Genomic DNA, 19,595 nt, shown 5'->3' with positions numbered 1-19,595 from the left:
CTGACATGTCGACTGCGCTCACGGACATGGCCCCCATTAAGACTCTGTGCGAAGTAAGAAATAAGTCATGTCCATGGCACACAAGCACACACAGCAAATTAGTGAAAGGTATGTCGGCGTCGTCAGCAGGGTGCTATTTTGTGGTAACCATCCTTAGCAGCAGCCTATCTGTAGTTCAGCTTGGAGCAATACGCAATTTATTATTATAATAGTCACTACTACATATGTTTTGGATGTAAGCCACCGTGATGTATGCGGCCTTTGGAGCAACCCCAAGCCTCTTGAGAGGGACGGCTCTAAGGGAGCTCCTTTAGAGCCGTGCACGTATACTACTTGTATCTGGATGCGGATTTTTTTTGTATGCATAATTGCGCAAGGATGCATCCGCTTACATGAGTAGCATTGACGAGGTCATGAGAGCCTCGGGCGGCTGCCAAGGAGGGCGCTCCATCCGAGATGACATTGCCGATTTATAAAGCGTGATTCATCTCATAAATCTATATATTTTCTATCTAAATATACGTATGAAACATGGTCATGTTCTCCATACCCGCATAAAAAACCTTATTATTTTACCGTATCCGAGTGTAACACAGCAAAGGTTGCTGAGATGGGCCTTGCGTCGGTACATCGGGCAAGCGCCGCTATGTGGACGAGTCTGATGTTGTAAAAAAGAATGATCCCCTTCCCTAAGTTGTTTGTCGCCAGCCGAAGCATTTTTGGCGGCAGTTGTTAGATTGATCCACGCTTGCACGTATTCGTAAAGATGCCCTTCGCAGGCTTGGCGCACCAACCCCATTATGAGCCGTCTTCCATCAGCCAGCTAGCGTCCCCTAGTTAGGGCAAGTTACCTGGCGTTCCACCCCACCAATTGTTGGCCAACTGTCGCAAGCTTCCATGGTAGCTCGCTCAGTTATGCCTACTGCCATCGTACGGCATATTTTATGGCTTGTTTGCTTTGCTTATCGTGATATAAGAATCTGATATAAAAGTACACAAGAACACATGAGCGTTTTTTAAACCTGGTCGGAACGTCTGCTGGAGAGTGGCGCAATTCTTGCTAACGGGCTATTATCCTGAACTGTTAAGTAAGATAAATAGATATTGCTAGTTATAGAGATTTCTATAGATGTCGCGAGCTAACCACCTGAGGTCTCATGCGGTAATAAGTTCACCGAAACAAACTGAGGAAAGCATTGACGTTATAACATTTTAATTATTTTTTTATGATATTTAAAACTTTCTTACGATTTACTATGCAGAATTGAGCTCGCGCGACCCTGAATACGGACGAACTGCAGGCGGGCGGCGGGCGGCCCTAAGGCACTGATTGGGTCAGTAACCCATGGGTTACCCACCTTCAACCCCCGGTAGCCCTTTGGTAATCCCCTTGTAAATTCCTACCCAGCAGGAGGGGTAACGCGGCCCCAGGGTAAACCCCTCCGTCTGCCTCCGTTGCCCTGGACTATGGACATACGTATGGGCCTATAGGCTGCTCGTCTTATATGCTTCCCACATCATAAATTCCGCTTAAGGATGCTTTTTAAAAATGTAAACGTTAGCAACCTACAGTATCGTGGAATCTTGGAAAGCATCGTTCGCTATTTCAACCTTAAGGTCTCTAATGCTGGCATCACACACGCAAGGAATAAGCAATAAATACCTATCTCTTGGCCTGTTTGGCTGCGGTAAAACGAGAGCTTGTAGATGAGTACAGGAGAAGGCGCGAATGCTGGCAGCACACACGCAAGTCGACGACAGGTCTTCACTAAATGGATGCTTTTGGTTGTCATCCATTGTTATATAATAGTTCTCGTTGTGAAAACATCAGGCAATCAGTCCTGAGGTCAGCCGACATATTACCGGCCGGGGGTGGTCGTACACATATGTGCATGCTGCTTGATACTCCTAACAAGCACCTTCACTTAGCAAGACATCCAGTGACATCCGAGGATTTTACCTGGAAGGACGCCTCACACTTCGCCGGGTGTGACCGTGTTCGGGGTCAAACATCAAAATTTCAAAGACCAGCCGCAAATGCTCCAGGTGCTCTTCACGTGTCCTTGAATAGACCAGGATATCGTCTAGGTAGCAAACGACAAAACGATCTATGTAGGGCCGAAAGGTTTGGTCCATCAGGGCTTGGAACATGGCAGGAGCTTTCGTCAAGCCGAAGCTCAGCACAGTATACTCGTAATGACCAGAGGGTGTACGAAATGCAGTTTTCGGAATATCTGATTCAGCAATACGGATTTGATTGTACCCCTGCTGTAGGTCAATAGAGCTAAAGAAAGCCGAGCCACGCAGTCTATCCAGTAGATCATCGACCCCTGGGATAGGATAGCGATTTTTAACGGTGGTCACATTTAGACCCCTATAGTCTATGCACATACGCAGAGTCCCGTCCTTTTTACCCACAAATAAAATGGGAGCAGAGTACGGGGATGTGCTGGGTCGAATCATACCTTTCCTCAGTAGGTCGGCTACCTGGTGTGTCACCTCATCCAGCTCCAGGGGGCTGAGGCGATACATGGGGCGCGAAACAGGCTGCACACCAGGAGCCAAAGGTATGGTATGATCTACCGGTCTCATCGGGGGAAGTCCAGGGACCTCACGGAAGATATCTGAGTATTCGTTAAGAAGGGCTTCAACCGCAGGGTCATTTTCAGTGATCGCCGTACTAGCAATCCATGCGCCCCCTTGCGAATCATACGGATAGCTGCTTTGCGCCCAACGGGTTTAGGCTCAATTCGCTTACAGATAGCGGCAGCAGCAAAATTCACACAGGGTTCGGAGTGTGCAGCACTAGTATTCCCTTCTCCCATCCGTTCCGCAGTGGTGAAAGGCGCCTTATAACACAAGGTTCCCTTCCGCAACTGCAAGGTTTGGGTCTCATAATCAGATGAGCCCCATACTGATCAAGGGTAGCGGACCCTAAGATAAACATGGCTGCATCAGTAAACTTAGGCAGCATATATGGACAGACATTTAAGCGCAAAGGGCCCAAGGATATACGAAGGGAAACTTGACCCAAAATGACCTGCTTACCCCCGTCAGCAAGGGTGACAGATGACCACGATGCCGGTTGAGGTTTCAGTCCGAGTTGCTCAACTATGGACGCAGAAATGAAGTCGTCGCTGGCACCAGAGTCGGCCATGGCAGTTAAAGAATATCCAGCGACACGAATGCCAATTAACGGGACTCTGGGCCCTGTTGACGCAGCAACTTTTGCACACAGGACTGAAACATAGGGCTCCGTGTCAAGGTGCCCCAGGACAAGAGGGGGATCGTACCAAACGTCAGCAGTATACGGCAGACCTGGAAGGGAAACAAGTTGACCCGTCATGTCTACACCGTTGAAGAGCTTGCTACCAGCACGAAACTGAAGAACCCGACACATCCCTATCAGCAAGGAGGCAGCCCTCAGGGATACATGTGCTGGTAACAGGAGACAGGCCGCAGTGTCCGGTCGTTGACGTTTGCAAATACGATAATGCGCAAGCTGAGACTGAAGTTCTTTGAAAGAGGAGGGGGAAATCCAACCGGTATGCCCACCCAAGTTACTAGAGTTTAGACGCCGTGGAATAGCAAACAGATTACAGTGCTCGTCTGCAAGTATGGACTTCCTCGATGAAACGGTAGCCGCGTACCATAGTCGTTTCGAGGCACTTATAGCACCAATTCCTGACTTAAGGGAGGTTGACCGGATTTTCTGGTTTATCCACGGCCTTTCTGCTGAGTTTTCAGGAGAATGTGCGACCGACCATGACGGTAAACCTTTTCAGGAATATACAAAACTTGTGCAGCACACGCTTGGTGTTGAGGCCCGTCAACTTACTAAACTCCGTTCTCAAGCCCAAACCCGCATGCTTCTGCGTGCTTCCACCGCTGTGCAGGATCCCGCGCCCATCATCACTGACGACGGGGACCTCCCGGCACCGGAGGTCAGGCCTCGAGCTGCTACTGCTGCCGCTGGACAGAATACAGCTCGCCAGGCCTCCGGTGCTGGTGAGTCGAACCGTGGGTGCAGGGGTCGGGGTGGCAAGCATAGGGACAAGGGTCGGCCCAGGGCCGCTGCCGTGGGAACAGGGATGACGGTGCTAGGCAAGCGTGGCCGGGATTCGAATCTGGCAGAGTGGATGACTAAGTTTTACTGCACTCGGGCGGAGTACGATTACCGCCAGAAAAATAGCCGTTGCCTCCGCTGTGGGGAGGACAAGCACCTAGTAGCAGAGTGCCCGTTGCTTGCAGAGAAGAAAGCTAGGAACGGGGACAAATAGGGGGTTGCCCAGGACAGTGTCAGGGAAGCACTCCCTGGGTCACAAAACCGAACGGTGCCCGTAATCTGCCCGGCTGGACATACTGTATTGAACCTAGTTGAGAAGGCCGTATTGAACCAAGTTGAGAAGGCCGTTGACAGTGTTTTTCATTTGATGCTCGTACTGCTCGTCCTGGTTTTGATGAGCACTGTAATCTGTTTGCTATTCCACGGCATCTAACGAAAAACGCCGTCCAACGGCCTTCTAAACTTGGTTCAATACGGCCGGTAAAACAGCATGGACAGCACGTCCAGCCGGGCAGATTACGGGCTCCGTTCGGTTTTGTGACCCAGGGAGTGCTTCCCTGACACTGTCCTGGGCAACCCCCTATTTGTCCCCGTTTCTAGCTTTCTTCTCTGCAAGCAACGGGCACTCCGCTACTAGGTGCTTGTCCTCCCCACAGCTGAGGCAACGGCTATCTTTCTGGCGGTAATCGTACTCCACCCGAGTGCAGTAAAACTTAGTCATCCACTCTGCCAGATTCGAATCCCGGCCATGCTTGCCTAGCACCGTCATCCCTGTTCCCACGGCAGCAGCCCTGGGCCGACCCTTGTCCCTATGCTTGCCACCCGGACCCCTGCACCCACGGTTCGACTCACCAGCACCGGAGGCCTGGTGAGCTGTATTCTGCCCAGCGCTGACCTCCGGTGCCGGGAGGTCCCCGTCGTCAGTGATGATGGGTGCAGGATCCTGCACAGCGGTGGAAGCATGCAGAAGCATGCGGGTTTGGGTTTGAGAACGGAGTTTAGCAAGTTGACGGGCCTCAACACCAAGTGTGTGCTGCACAAGTTTTGCATATTCCTGAAAAGGCTTACCGTCACGGTCGGTCGCACATTCTCCTGAAAACTCAGCGGAAAGGCCGCGGATAAACCAGAAAATCCGGTCAACCTCCCTTCAAGTCAGGAATTGGTGCTATAAGTGCCTTGAAACGACTATGGTACGCGGCTACCGTTTCGTTTGCTCGCATCTGATGCTGCCCTGCCGCAAGTTTTTCTAGCGCTTCTAGTTCGCGCGTTTGAATCTGCAGGGCAAGACGAATTAATAGCGCCTCCAAAAGTTGCTCTGAAGTATATTGCAATCGCGCATTAGTCCAGTCATCGTGCCACGTTTTCCAAATATTTCCGGACATCGCGGACGAAGGCGCGGACACGTGGCGCAACTTCCCGCGATAAGTCAAAGCTTAATATCTGCAGGGATACTAAGCCTAGGTACCGGAATATTAATTCTAATCACCTCATCACTAACCCCAGCGGGCAAGCCGCGCTCGGTAGCGTCGTTGTTCCTTACATCGCCGGCGGTACCCGCGATGTGTTCCACTGCAGGAATCGGAACAGCGGTTGACGGATTATTCATATTTTTCAATTGGTTATTGTTATTCAGGGCAATAGGCGGCGGCGGGACAGTTCCATTGGTCATATCGATAGCGGAGGGCAATCCCCAACGTCTTCGCCTAGACTGCTCCATTTCCAACTATCCTGACCCAGATCAGGCAGACCGCGTACCCAAGTAAAGAGAACTGTCGATTTTTCTGAAAGTCTGTTCTAGCACCGAACGGGTGCTACGAAGCTCTTGACAGAGCCTCCGGCAAAGGGTAGGGACCGCTCAAGGAACCGGCGGTTCGAACCTGCAGCAGCTTTACTGCTAGTAACCCAAAATCCTAGAAAAAGTCAGCAAACGGATTTGCTAAAGTAGTTTACAGACCGGCGGCTGCCACTTCGCGGACGGCCTCTCCGAGAGCGTCGACTATTGTAGCCAGAGGTCCAGTGACGTCGTCGACCTCCATCCACGCGCCGGTAGAAATGGGGATCTTGATGGCAAAACGTAGGATCTTGAAAATTCCAGGAATGAGAGAGGCCCCGGGAGGAACCGTCTCGATACCAGACTTGTTATATCTTACTAAACTAAACCACAACTGGATGGTGGCATCGGAAGACACTGATTGGAAGAGTTTTGTCTGCTTAAATAGCGGAGGATGTGGCCATCCCATGAATCGTACAGCCAGTTCCGAAAAGGCGCGGTCCAGTCCCGGAATGGCGTACCGTTGATCCATGCTTCCAATCGATGACGGGGCTCCACGAGCCAGGGACCAGCGTACGGCAAGGTGGATGGGGGGTACGAGGAGGGGAGCGGGCGGGAGCTGCACCGATTGTTCCGAGCAGCGCCACGCCGTGTCTGTCCTCGAGCTGCACCAGCGCCTGCGTCCCCAATCGTTCGTTGTCATGTATGTGTGGGTATGTGTGTATGTATGTGTGGGTTCTACCAGGGGAGGAAGGTGATAATGGCGCACACTAGGTAGCGGTTGTACGGCATCGTGGGCGGCACAAAATACAGTTTACGCGCACAGATGCCGCGTACACGTGATTTCTCCCCCAGCACCACCTTGTGCTCCGGTCTTCCTGGGCCTTATGTTCGCTCCCTACCTGCGCCACTCGGGCAACTTGATTGCCAAGCTCGGTGACGGAGGACCCCAGGTCCCACGGGTCGTCCGCACGGAGCGCCGCCGCCACGCCACCGCCTGCCGTACAGGCCGCCATCGCCGCCAGCAACCCTGCATCGGCAGCTTCGTCGCATGGAGACGGGGGGTAGGGATTTACACGCCGAAGCCGCGGCGGCCACAGCGACCGCGGCGGGCGAGGAGGCCGCGACGGCGGCGCAGGGGGGCGGCGGCTGGCGGCTGGCGGCTGGCGGCAAAACGGCGGCGACGGATATGGCGGTGGTACGGCTCCGGCCTCCCCAGCAGTGGCTGTGACGAATCGGTCCGGCGGGGTCGCCGCGGACAGCTTGGGCGTCATGATCGCCGCAGCTGGCGCCACCGCCGCTGTCGCTGCTGCGCTTGCGTTTTCTCTTGCTGCCGCGACCTGTCGTACATTTACGGTGACGAGTGGGACTGCAGCTCGTACTGCAGCCGCTGACCGCACGTTTTCAGGCCGCCTGATGGCGCCCACGTCAGCTTCGACGTCGCTGCGGTCGGTTCGGTTCGGTCTCTGTTGCCGCTGACGGGGCCCCTCGGCAGCGGTGGTGATGCTGGGATGTGGACCGCCGCCGTCACCACCCCTGCCGCCAGGTGAGGCTCCGGCTGCGGCTCCAACGCCTTCACCGCTCCCGCTAGGACCTGCGGCAGTAGCCCCTGCTGCTGCTGCTAGTGCTGGCGGCGGCTGTGGCGGTGGCCGCATTGTCCCTCGCGAGTGAATGGCGGTGGCGGCGGTGCTGATGATGCCGCCCGCAAGGCCGTCTGATGATGCCGTACGGCATCTCGAGGCTTCGGGGGAAGACGCGGGTTGCGACGCCAGAGCTGCTGAGCACTTCCCTTTCGGCGGCGCCCCTGCCGCCGCCGCCGCCGCCGTGTGACGGCTCGGCGACTTCCGGCGGTCGTACGTCTTGCAGCAGACGAAGCGGTCGTAGCACCTGCGGTGGTAAGATCGACACACCTAGCAAGTGTCGTGTACTGATCTTTGCGTGTATATATATCCGTGATAATATGCCGGAAATGATAATCTAGATGATCGAAATGCAATGGACTCGCTGGCAATGCATACAATCAGTGTATTTTTTTCCGTAATATATTACGGTTCCGTAATAAAATGGCATATTTGCGTTTTGCGCTCCGTCATAGACCATGGTAAAGGCCTGGTACGGTCGTTACGGAGCCGGGGCGGGCCGAAGGCCCCCAGAGACGTTCTATTTTAGTATAAATAAGTTATAAATGAGCGATGGGGCCCAAGAAATTAACTACTATAGCTGATCAGGGTAGCGTCAAAGCATTCCTGACCACCGGCAGGCCAAAACCCAGTAGCGGCGATGCTGGTAACACTTCAAACAATATAGCGAGTACAAGAGAGACATTAGAACCAGATGACAGGGCGCCTCCCGTTCTGGTGATAGCAGCAGCAGCAGGAGCAGCAGCAGCAGCGGTGGCAGGGGCAACGGTGGTTCCGATGCGGGGGGCGCTTCTCGCAGGCGCAGGGCATCCCGCAAGCGCGGGAAGGGGAAGAAAGGGAAGAAGGGGAAGAAGCGGCGTCGTAAGCAGAGGGAGAGGTTCCGTCCGCCACAGCCTGCTGGCGACGGCTGATGAGCCCCGCTGGGCAGGCCATGGCCATTTCAGAGTTTGCAAAGCTGGCGGTGATTGTGTTTGTGATGGTGCCAGGGTCAGTGGAGGATGGGAGGCGGTTCTCAGCAATGTCTTTCGTCAAGAATAAGCACCGCAACCAGCTTGATAAGCATCTGGGCCTGTGCTTGCGTATGTTTGCCCAGGACTTCTACACCCGCTCGTCCTTCCCGTATGACAAGGCGGTGGAGAAGTGGCTGCAGAGGGCTGAGAAGCGTGGCCGTTACATGCACAACTGACGAGTTTGCTATGCCCTGGGGCATTGTACTGGCTGTGGTGTCGTGGTGAAAACGTATGACATAATCCTGAACGCATGTGGCAACGGATGGAAACAGCTGGGACTCTAATGAAATATTTATTAAATATGTGCTGGTGTATCAGGTACCCTGTGGGGGCAGGGGGGGGTCTTGGGGGGCTCCCCCCCCCCCAGAAATGGGGGGGTCTTGGGGGGCTCCCCCCCCCCCAGAAAAAATTCTGGCAGTAATAAACGTATTGGACTGATGGCATATTTATTACGGAACTCGTAACAGATTCAGGATCGGCCTCCACGAAAAAAAACACACTGCATACAATATAGCCATGCTAAAGCGCGGCACGGTGTCCCTCTGTGAGATTCTAGGATCGATTCCGACACAGAACAAATTAAAATCTTCGGACCGTAAGCGGGTGGATGAGGCTCCCACATGCCGGTGGTGGTTGTGATGCACTCGGCCATACCGATGGACCTGTTGCTAACCGACCGACCAGGAAGGTGGGGGAGTTGGCGCCGCCATTGATCCGGGGGCGGAGCCCACTGGATGCCGGTGCTGCTGGTGGTGATAGTGGTGGTAATGGTGGTGGCGGGTGCTGAGACCGAAAAGGTCACACTTACCGACTCCGAACACGAGTCCGAGTCCGTGGACTCATACGTGGGTGATGATGAGAGGGATGAGGGCGGGCGGTGCTTCCCCGGTGGTGGTGGGGATGAAGCTACATACGAGGATGAAGCTATTCCTCCTTCCCCCTACTTCCCACACAGACACATCGCATCCCGGAATAAGAGCAAGTGGAAAGGGATTTCCGGGGCGGTCAACCAACCAATCGATGCATCAATGGTGGTGTCCCTCACCTCCGGCACGTCCGCAGTGTGGGGTCCAACTTATGAACCCGCCAGCCGTGACTGGTGGAGGCCGACCCGCACTCGACACAGCGGACGGAACTGCCGCCGCCGCCGTCGCCGCTGCCGTCGCGGGCCGTACTGTTAGCCCATACCGGCGGCTTCCCCGCAGCGGCAGTGCAGGCCGCTGAGCCGCCGCGGCCAGAAGCAGTAGCAGCAGTAGCAGCAGTAACAGCAGTGGAAGCTGCAGCAGCAGCAGCAATAGCAGTAGCAGTAGTAGCAGGTTTCACAGTGCAATTCCGAGCGGGTGCCGTGATACCCGCGCCAGCAGCAGCATCCACGATGCGTACGGCACTCCCATGAAACCTCTTCCCCCCGGCCGGCGGCACCGCCGCCGCCGCCGCCGCTGCGGCTGCTATCGATGCCCCCAATGCCTTGGCGTCCGTACCTGGCCCCGCCGGCCACCGTGCACTGGCCTTCACTGTACCGCGCCGTACGACACGTGCTTGAGCTGTCCCGCCGCGTACCCTGGGCGCTTCCGTACGACCATCGTACGTGCGCTTGGCCAACCACCACATGTAGCAACCCTGTAGGCAAAATATATTTTAAGAGGCAGCTTGGGGGGCCAGATGGCGACAGGGCGAGCGGCAGCGCCAGCGGCACGGAATGTAAAATCCAGGTACTTGTACGGATCCAAATTGCCCACTCGTAAACCTATGCTGTATAGCGTAGCTAAACTGCGATTTAGCGAAAGGCAACAGCTGCGGGCAGGTAACCGTTTGCACACCGCTCATTCGTTCATTCCCGGCGTGCTTCCCTCTGACAAGAGAGATTAATCGCTGTTTTCCGTTATTCGCCCCCTCCGGTTGCCCATTCCACTCGGCGCACACCCGCACCGTCGCCATGACTAAGCGCAGTAGCTACATACGTATACGAGTGGCATAGCAGTGTGTGCCGTCACAGCCGTGGGGTCTCGCAGTAGCCACCGCCACCGCCGCCGCCGCCGCTACCTCGCAGTAGCAGCCGGCAGGGCAATATCCCTATTTTGAAGCGACAACGGATTCTTCTTGCCGCTGCTTGCCTTACACGTAAAGAGGTTGTCGTACAGCTTATGGCGCCGCCATTCCGAGGTCTCTGTGGCGCCGCACACACTGCAGCAGCACCTCGGGACGGCGGCGGCGGCGACAGTGGCGGCAGCCGCGGTTGATTCCCGTCCCGGCTGCTGCCGCTGCTGCTGCGGCGGCGGTGATGGCGGCGATGGCGACATTGGTTGCAACGGTGCTGGCCCCTTGCGCTTCACCGCCCTCCTTGGCCGCCGCCGACGGCCCTGTAGGGGGCCCTGCGCTGGCGGCGGTGCCGGCGGCAGCGGCGCCCGCACCGCCACTGCCGCCGCCGCTGCCGCCGCCACCGTCGCTGAAACGGACGGTGGTCCGACGCTTATCGTTGTCTCCGTCGTCGCTGTCACCGTTGTCGTCGTCTCCGTCTCCGTCGACGGCGGCAGCGGCAGCAGCAGCGGCAAGGACTCCGAGTACCTCCGTTCCTCCCACTGCTGATCATCTGTCGCAACTCGCCCCTGCTGCTCCTGGGCTTCATCCACATCCATATCAGGGCCTGCTCCCAACTCTGTATCCGCGACCGAGACCGCGTCGGCATCCTGAAAACTTGCGAAGCTGCGCTTGCGGCAGCCGGCACCTGCACCAACGGTGGTGCCGCCACCGCCGCCACCGCCGCCACCGCCGCCACCGCCGCCAGTTTAAACAGTCGCATGGTTGTTGATAGAATTCTAGTTCAAGTTTTACGCCCCCTCTGAGCGGCAGATTGATATGCCATGAATGAGCGATAGAGTGACCCGTGGGTCATAGCTTTCAAGCCTTTGGACTAGTGTGGATCGAGCGGTCAAAGCCACAACACCAACACATATGTAGTTTTCATGTAACCCCGAAGTACTCCAACATCTCCAGTTTCTGGGAGAAAAGATCGGTAAGGGTTTTCGCGCTGATCCACTTTGGATGAGAGGTTGATATACAGTTCATAATATCATGGTTACCTTTTGTCCTCTAACATGTACCAACACGGTAAGTAGCCATGCACAGCAGCGACGACAGCGTGAGTTATCAATTTGAAATTCCAGCTATGGACACCAGTTTGTGTGACCTTATAAACTTCAGGCTTACATGCTCAAGCCTGTGAGAGCACAGGCTTTCGTCCGGCTCCGACACCGCATCTCGCTTCTTACTGTTACGAAATGGACAATAAAGGCATACATGGTGATGGATGTTTGGATGGAGAGTTTATTACATACTCTTTGTGTTGAATGCGCACACGGCGTTTGCTGCATATAACCGCGGTGCTCGACGAAATGTCCGGGCATCGGATCAACGCTCAACGCCGCCGGTCACATTGCGAAGCAAATCAACTTACTTATGTCGCGCCGGACATCGTAGCTAAAGCCGGAAGGACATCACACAAAACATGCTTCTTAGCCCAGGGCACGAAGTACTGCGGCCGAGGCATGTGTTACAGCGGAATGGTATCGTACAGTATGGGTATGCAAATTTAAATGAGCATCGGGAGTGTTGTGTCCCCTCCTCTGGATCCAAAAGTAAATCAAAACACGAAGAGAAAGATTGCTTTGACGCACAGGTTTCATCCAGATACGTGTAGGGGGAAGCAAGTTAAGTAAAGCCACAGCACCGGCGAAACTGGGTAGAAAAAGGCGCAGGGGCCCCCCTGCAGCCATTCACTATCACCCGGCCTGTGTGCTAGCTGGCCGTGGGCAAGTTAGGTCTCCTGGATCCTAAACGTATTCACATCCTGCATATTCACGGACGTAGGCGCCTGCCCACACGAGGAAGCTCACCTACATATTTTGCACATCAGCACCATCGGTCGTACCGTCAAGAGGCGTCAGGCAACGAAGGGGAGAAAGTCACGCAATCCACCGCACAAAGATGTGCCGTACAGCCACGGACCACAACAGGGGCAACCCCCTTGCGCGTCAGCACACCCGGCCGGAGCCGTCACGTTTATGGCTGGGGCGGGCTGACGGCAGCAGCTACATCCCACCTCCACCTCCTCCTCCCCTCCCTCGCGCTTGCACCCTGGCACCTCCCTTGGTGCCATGCTTCCATGCTGCAAGCATGTGCCTGCCCACTGTGTCCGTGTCCGTGTCCGTGTCCGTGTCCCGCATGTCTTCCAGTCCTCCCCGGAGGTACTCCGCGACACCCGAAATGCGCCCTATCCCTCTGCTGTAAGGCTTAATTAGATCCATGCCCCTCCTGGCTTAGCACGGCAGCGATTGATCAGTGTGCCACAACCGTACCTCACAACCAGAAACTTCCGGGGGCAAGGAACTTGAGTAGCTCACATAGTTGTGCATAACACGCAAACCGAAACCTGCTCGCAAACCGTGAAGTCCAGGAGGCTCTCCCATGTGCTGCCTCTCCCCGTTCGGTCGTCCGAAGGCGGAATGAAGCTCACGACTCGGTCCACCGTCTTGCAGCTCCCTCCACAGCTCCACAGCGCGTCGCGTCTTATGATTGCCGGCGATATGACCCAAAGTACGGATCCAACCATGTCGCCAACTTGAAAGCTGCCTGAGCCTCCACCGCTGCCGCCGCCGTTACCGTCTTCGCGCCGCTGACCGCCGTCACCGCCGCCGCCACTGTCGCCACTGCCCGGGAAAGAAGTGGAGTTGTTTAGGCCCCGGGTGTCAGATGCCCGCTGAATTACATGGTGGGAAGGATAGTGATAGCGAAGAGGCACCGGTGGCGGCTGTGGCGGCGGCGACAGCTGCGGCGTCGGAATCGGGCCCTGTGGCACCGCAGCAGCCGCTGCCGCCGCCGCCGTCGCCACGTCCGCCTGGTAAGTCATGCCAGTCATAGCGGCGTCAACCGAGGACGCCAACTGGGCCTTATCCTCACTGTGCTGATCCTGCGACGGCCTCTCCTCTTGCCGCCTCTGCCGGACACGCCGCGGCTTAGCTCTCCCGCGTATGGCACGTCATGATCCTGTCTGATTACGTCGCCGTCGTACGACGGTGGTGGGGGCCGTTTGAGCGGCACGGCCGCGGGGCCATCCGCAGCGTTTATATTGGCGGCCGCGGCAGGCGGGCTGCGAGCCTGGCAACCGGCAGCATGGCCGGCGGTGGCGCCGGGCATGGCCAAGTTGAGTTGATTGCCGTCGCCGTTGGTGGCGCCAGCCGTGGCGGTGCGGCCGGCGGGTACCTGCGCTAAGCCCGCCTGTGAGGGGACCCAATCCACTGCTACAGCCAACCTGTTCGCTCGCATGGCGGTGAGATTGATGAAACTCGAGCAGGGCGCTTGGGACTGAGCTGAGGAGTGAGCTGACGGCTGCAGCAGCAGTGGCTGCGGCAGAGGCGACTTCAGTGGCTCGAGTACGAACGGGTCTCCTGGCGTCGGGACACGCAGTGCCAGCCGGCCGCTAGGCGAGGCGCCTACCCGTAACGCAAGGTGTACTGCGGCTTGCACTGCGGTACGGAGCAGCCGTGTGGCGGCTTTGCGTGTTGTATGTTCATCCATGGCTTGGAGACCACTACCATTCACGCCGTCACTGCCGTCACGGTTGCCGCTGTCGCCAGCGTCAGCACTAGTGCTGTCGACACCGCCGCCGTTGCCGCCAGCGTCAGCACCAATGCTGCTGACGATGCCGCCGTTGCCGCCAGCATCAGCACCATTGCTGCTGACGATGCCGCCGTTGCCGCCAGCGTCAGCACCAATGCTGATGATGATGCCACCGTTGCCGCCAGTGTCAGCACCAATGCTGCTGACGATGCCACCGTTGCCGCCAGCGTCAGCACCATTGCTGCTGACGATGCCGCCGTTGCCGCCAGCGTCAGCACTAGTGCTGCTGACGATGCCGCCAGCGTCAGCACCATTGCTGCTGACGATGCCGCCGTTGCCGCCAGCGTCAGCACCAATGCTGCTGACGATGCCGCCGTTGCCGCCAGCGTCAGCACCAATGCTGATGATGATGCCACCGCTGCCGCCAGCGCCAACTCCAACGCTACCAATGACACCGTTGCCGCCAGCACCAGCGCTACCGTCGCCGCCGTCCTCGGCAGTGGCTGCACTGCCGCCTCCACCACCGTTTCGGCTTACGCCATCGCCATCAGCCGCCAGCCCGTCCGAAGTTTGCATCGCGAAGTCGACGGCCACTACAGCACTTACCGCGCCGGAGCCATGGCCGCCCTCGCCGTCTGCACAGTTGGCGGCGGCCAGCACCGCCTCAGCACCGCGAGGTGCCAATGGATCAGCCGCGGGGCCAGCCCCGGGTGGCGGCCGCACGGCTACCGGCAGGAGCGGGGAAGTGGCGAGGGTGGGCGTTGGCGACGCCGTCAGAGTCATGGGCGGTGGTGAGGGCGGAGCTGGCAGGGACGAGGGAAGCGGCGATGGCGGTGGCAGCGGGGGCGGAGGTGGAGGCAGCTCTTGATGCTGCTGCGCCGGTGCCGGCGGCGGTGCCGGCGGCGGCTGCAGGGAAGGCGTTGTTAATGCTTGGATAGATTGGTTCGGGGCGGGTAGTGGCGGCGGCGGCGGCTGACCCAGGAGGTGCGCGGCCAGCCCCTCCGCCAGGTAGTCCGTCACTTGCAGGAAGCGCCGTATGGACGAGAGTGACGGCCGTGGTTCCGGAGCAGGCACAGCAGGGTTACCATCCCCACTGGCGCGGCCAAAAGACGTGGCAATCGATGTGGCAGCCGCTGTGCCGCTACTGCCATCACCATCACCAGCACCAGCACCATCACTACCGCCGCTGCCGCGCGTGTACTTATGGTCGTTGTGCTCAACCTTCGGCACCATCGGCGCCGCCGCTGCTGCTACTGCAGCCGTCGTCTCCATGGCGGCTCGCGCTACAACCACAACGTGGCTGTACAATGTACGACGGTTTCTGTCCCAATTGGCCTGTATGCAGTTGGGGAGCGGGCGCATCGATTTGCTGAAGCGTAATTGCTATCATGGCCAGACAGCGCAACAGCCGGAGTGGCGAAAGGGAAATGGAAAACGGAGGAGCAGTCGAATGGTAGCAGAAACGGATTAGGATGGATATAAAGGGAGCCCCGGTGCGGACGCCGTGCAAGGTGGATTTCCCTCTCGAACCCAAAGCCCACAACCCCCCAGCACCACCTGCTGCTGCTCGTCCAGACACTCAAAAGGCCCTATGCGGTCCATGCTCCGCTGCCGTACACCCCTGCCAAGCAACGCCTCCAGCGGGCTGCGCCAGGCGTTCTTCTGCACGTTGTACGGCGGTACAGCAGTACGGAGAAATGGTATGACGCAAGCGCACATGTCAGGGATGACAAGTGTACAGCATGCGCACCGGAACCCCCCAAAGGTATAAAAGACCATGCAAGATCCTAGAATTGCATTACAGCTTCGTTTGGATAGCTAATGTCCATCTTACCGCGATGGGTTATATAGCTGTGTGTGTGGCGTAGAACCAAAATACTGCGGCTCCACAAAAAAGCGGCCTCGCCAACACGCGGCCCTTTGCCGTCACTTTCCTCTCCTTTTTCCTTTTTCCCTGATATACCTTGGATTCTCACTACTCCCCTGGAAGAGGACCCTCCGGAGTCAGGCAGTCGGACCCCCGCCCCAGCAACAACGCAGGCACCACCAGCTGGGGGGGTGCGATCACGAAATCATCCCGCTGACTACCGCGCACTCGCACCAAGGAAAAGGCTCATGCCGGGAAAGCAACAGGGACCCGCAACATCATCACATAAACGCCCTGGAACCCCGGGGCCATTGACAGGGGCCCCACCCGGGCCTCGACCGGCCCAACAAGTTCCCATAACCGGCCTGGCCAGATCAGCCGGTCGTGGCGGCCGAGAAGGACAGTTGCGGGGGCTGGCATGGAATGTGCAAAAGGTCCGGCAGGAGGAACCTCGCGAAGAGGAATGACGTCACTACGCTGCTCACCTCCAACCAGCGTACGGCCAGGTCGCCAAGCAGTCGTGCCTGCCGTACGGGGGTATATTAGGGGGAACGGCAGCGGCAGAAACGGGCATGTAAAAAGGTATGGTTTCACGGTTGCAGGTTTTGTTAACCCTAAAACCTCTTAAAATGTATGCGCATATGTGTTGCAGCAGCCGGCGGATCGTCTGTGCATACCCAGCAAGTCTGAACGATTACGGGTTTTTACTTTTAAATATTTGCTTATTAAGGCGACGGTGATAAGGCTATAGCTGCTCGCACAGAGTAGTGATATCCCCAGGCTGACCAGTCCCTGAACTTAATTGCTTGACGCATCTTTTACCTCCCCCGGACGCTTTTCGACACGTTGCCGTTGTTACCTGGCCACCATTCCTACTACTACCAGAATATGACATGCATGGCTGAATTGCAATTCCTAGCGCAATAACTCCTCCACTTCCTACCTGCCCCTCCCTCTCCTTCTGCTTCCAAGCTCAACCCACTCACCCGCAGCAAAGGATCAGCGACACAAAGTTCCTCGTAAGCCACCCGTAGAGGTAAGCGTAACCGCATCGGCGACGGCGACGGCGGCAGTTGCGTACGGGATCCTTCGCCGCCGCCATCGTGGCCACCACCATTGGCGGCGAGGTCCCAGTGCCCAGTTGGCGGCGGCGGCGACGGCAGCGATGCGCCGTTGCCCGACTCCAGCGGTCGAATGCCGTCCTTGTCCTCCATCTCCACAAGTGCCTGGCAGTGCATCAGGAATCCGACCGATGCAGCATGGCGCCGTTCAGATCGTCACGTGCCGTACATATCAGCATGAAGGTCAAACACAGAAAGAAAGTGTAACATGGCAAGGACAGGAAAAGTCAAAGAGGCACGGTCCCTAGCGTCCCGAAAATGGACACTAAATTCCGCAAAAAGCAGGAAAAGGCACTAAAGGCGGTTGGTAATGATATTCATGCTGAAGAGGGATTCGATCATGAACAGAGCATGTTGGAGGCTATGAAATGGGAACCAGTACGTCTGGCGAGGATGTTGGAACGTATGTGGGCTCACCGAAACTCAGTTGTCCCATTTGGACGCAAATCTGACCTGATGTGCGGTGTTTCCTGTTCTCCGTGGCTTTTAGGCGTATAGATATTGCCCTTGGGCCTTCGGCTCGTATGGGTATGGGTATGGGGTCACGCACCCCCAACCATGTAACACACACTAAGGCGGTTGCGTGGCCGACGGGCGAACGGAAACATCCCCCTCGTATAAAGACATCTGGAATGGACCAGCTGTGTTCCAGATTGGATCGGAACATCGTGTGCAGGGCCCTTTGTCGTGTGTTGGAGTGCAGGACTGCTGTGTGTTGCAGAGACTCGTCATCCCCTGCCTTCAAAGCTGCACAAAACGGACATGGAAAAAGCACCTCGCTCAGGGAACTCCGCACTCCGCAAACCATACCGTGTGTTTTGGCAGTACTCCGGACTTCCCCCCGGACCAACCCTCTGACATAGCCGCGGATCACCAGCAGCATGCGATGGATGCAGCTCACCGTTTGCACCCTCGCCTATTCCCCACCGTGCTTTCCCCACCTCCAAAGCTACAGCGGCCCCCGCCACCGCCGTCACAAGAGAGCCGTAGCGGTAGCCATACACCTACCTCGCAAGCTTTGCCCAGCAGGTCCCCGAACTCCAGGGTGAGCTGCTCGAGCTGCGCAGTGTCGCCCACCACCGGGGGAGACAGGGGATTGCGTGGAGGCGATAGTGGGCAGCAGCTGGGGGCGACGGGGTAGGAGGAGCCGCCAGGGCCGGCCACGGCCGCAGCCGCCGCCGCCGGGGCCAGCAGCTAGGAGGCCTGGTGGCGGTGGAGGTGGAGGAGGACGAGGAGGCAGCGCCGCCAATGCTAATGGTGTGCCATCCCGGCCGGTGCCCAAGTTACTGGCGAGGTCCTGGGGGTTCTGCTGCAGCTGATGGTTATGGTGTTGCATGGGTTGGCGGTGGTACTGGTATTGCGCTGGGTGCTGGTGATGCTGGGGTTGGTGCAGTGGTGGCTGGTACGGCAGCCTTGGGACCAGCTGGCTGGGATGTGGTATGAACTGCTGTTGCTGCTGTTGCTGCTGCGCCTGCTGCAGCTGCGGAGGCTGCATCGGCGGATGCGGTGGTATCGGTGGCGGATGCGGCAGGGAACCCGCGTACGGCGTTTGGTACAGCTGCATGTTCTGCTGCGGCGGCGGCGTTTGGTACGGCTGCGTTTGCAGAGGTGGTGGTAGCGGGTACGGCTGCATGTTCTGCGGCGGCGGCGGCAAAAAATAGAAGATTACCGTTTCTGGCCCACCCCCGATTCCCCCCTCACCCCTCCCTCATTCAATCGATACTTTCTGAGTAAAAACTGCTCCGATTGGTGTAATCGATGATTTGACGATTGGACACGCATGCACTCCGACGATTAGCGCGGGAAGTTTAGTCGTTGAGTTCAGTCGTGTTTCCACCGATTACTTGTGAAGGTGTAGATAAACACCGAATGCTGCAAGCCTTAATCGATTCATTCACGAATGCTGAAAGCTGTAATCGACGAACGTGCAAGACCCGAGTGACTCCTTATCGAATGCATCAAGAATACTATTTGAGTCATACTCAACATGTATGAATCAATTCGGCAGCAATTTGCGTGGGCGCCGAGGACGCAACATCCCAAGTCTCCAGGTGGCGAAGCTTGGGCTAGCAGCCAGTGGAAATCTTCAATTAAGCATTGCATCGCACGGACTTGGTGTTAGGTCGCACAGCGGTCTCTGGGTACGCAAGCGTGCAAGTTGTCAAAGAACACAGCCGCTTTGATTGCTAGAAGAGCTCGTGATAATTTATGCGAATTTAAATGTGTTATAAGCTAATCAACGAGAGATCGCTAAGCAACGATGAGACGATAGGGTCGCGCCCCCATCGCACCGGCGCTAGCGCATGAAGGCCCTCGCCCGGGCACTCCTGGCAAGGTGTGCCCGTTTGCAAGTTTGTGCATATCTTTATTATAAACATAGCGTCCAATGATGCGTGTTAGGTTTTCTCGTTAGTTGTTTAGTTGTTAAGTCGTTAACTTTACTCGTGGACGATCATTTGGGATATGGATAATGTACGACCTTCCGGCGCCGCCTAGGCTCTGGA

The 19,595-nt window shown here is 56.9% G+C and overlaps 2 protein-coding genes across 2 annotated transcripts; both read right to left on the bottom strand.

The window, feature by feature from the left end:
• Positions 1-6,012: 6,012 nt before the first annotated feature.
• Positions 6,013-11,287, bottom strand: VOLCADRAFT_90386 (uncharacterized protein; the record flags this gene model as incomplete). The annotated part of the gene is made up of 6 exons (XM_002949844.1): positions 6,013-6,231; positions 6,359-6,514; positions 6,740-7,724; positions 9,533-9,583; positions 9,969-10,107; positions 11,053-11,287. The coding sequence occupies 6 exons, from the start codon at positions 11,285-11,287 to the stop codon at positions 6,013-6,015; spliced, it is 1,785 nt and encodes a 594-aa protein (XP_002949890.1).
• A 654-nt stretch (positions 11,288-11,941) lies between these two features.
• On the bottom strand, positions 11,942-19,469 carry VOLCADRAFT_104530 (uncharacterized protein; the record flags this gene model as incomplete). The annotated part of the gene is made up of 13 exons (XM_002949843.1): positions 11,942-12,019; positions 12,587-12,652; positions 13,286-13,381; positions 13,444-13,872; positions 14,710-14,906; positions 15,081-15,438; positions 15,661-15,765; positions 16,456-16,494; positions 16,957-17,196; positions 17,642-17,838; positions 18,100-18,150; positions 18,379-18,685; positions 19,383-19,469. The coding sequence occupies 13 exons, from the start codon at positions 19,467-19,469 to the stop codon at positions 11,942-11,944; spliced, it is 2,250 nt and encodes a 749-aa protein (XP_002949889.1).
• Positions 19,470-19,595: the final 126 nt, after the last annotated feature.

This window comes from Volvox carteri, assembly GCF_000143455.1.
Source record: "Volvox carteri f. nagariensis unplaced genomic scaffold VOLCAscaffold_16, whole genome shotgun sequence".
NCBI classification, from domain to species: domain Eukaryota; kingdom Viridiplantae; phylum Chlorophyta; class Chlorophyceae; order Chlamydomonadales; family Volvocaceae; genus Volvox; species Volvox carteri.
Note: the sequence above shows the minus strand (reverse complement) of the source record. Positions and strands in the feature narration are given on the sequence as shown.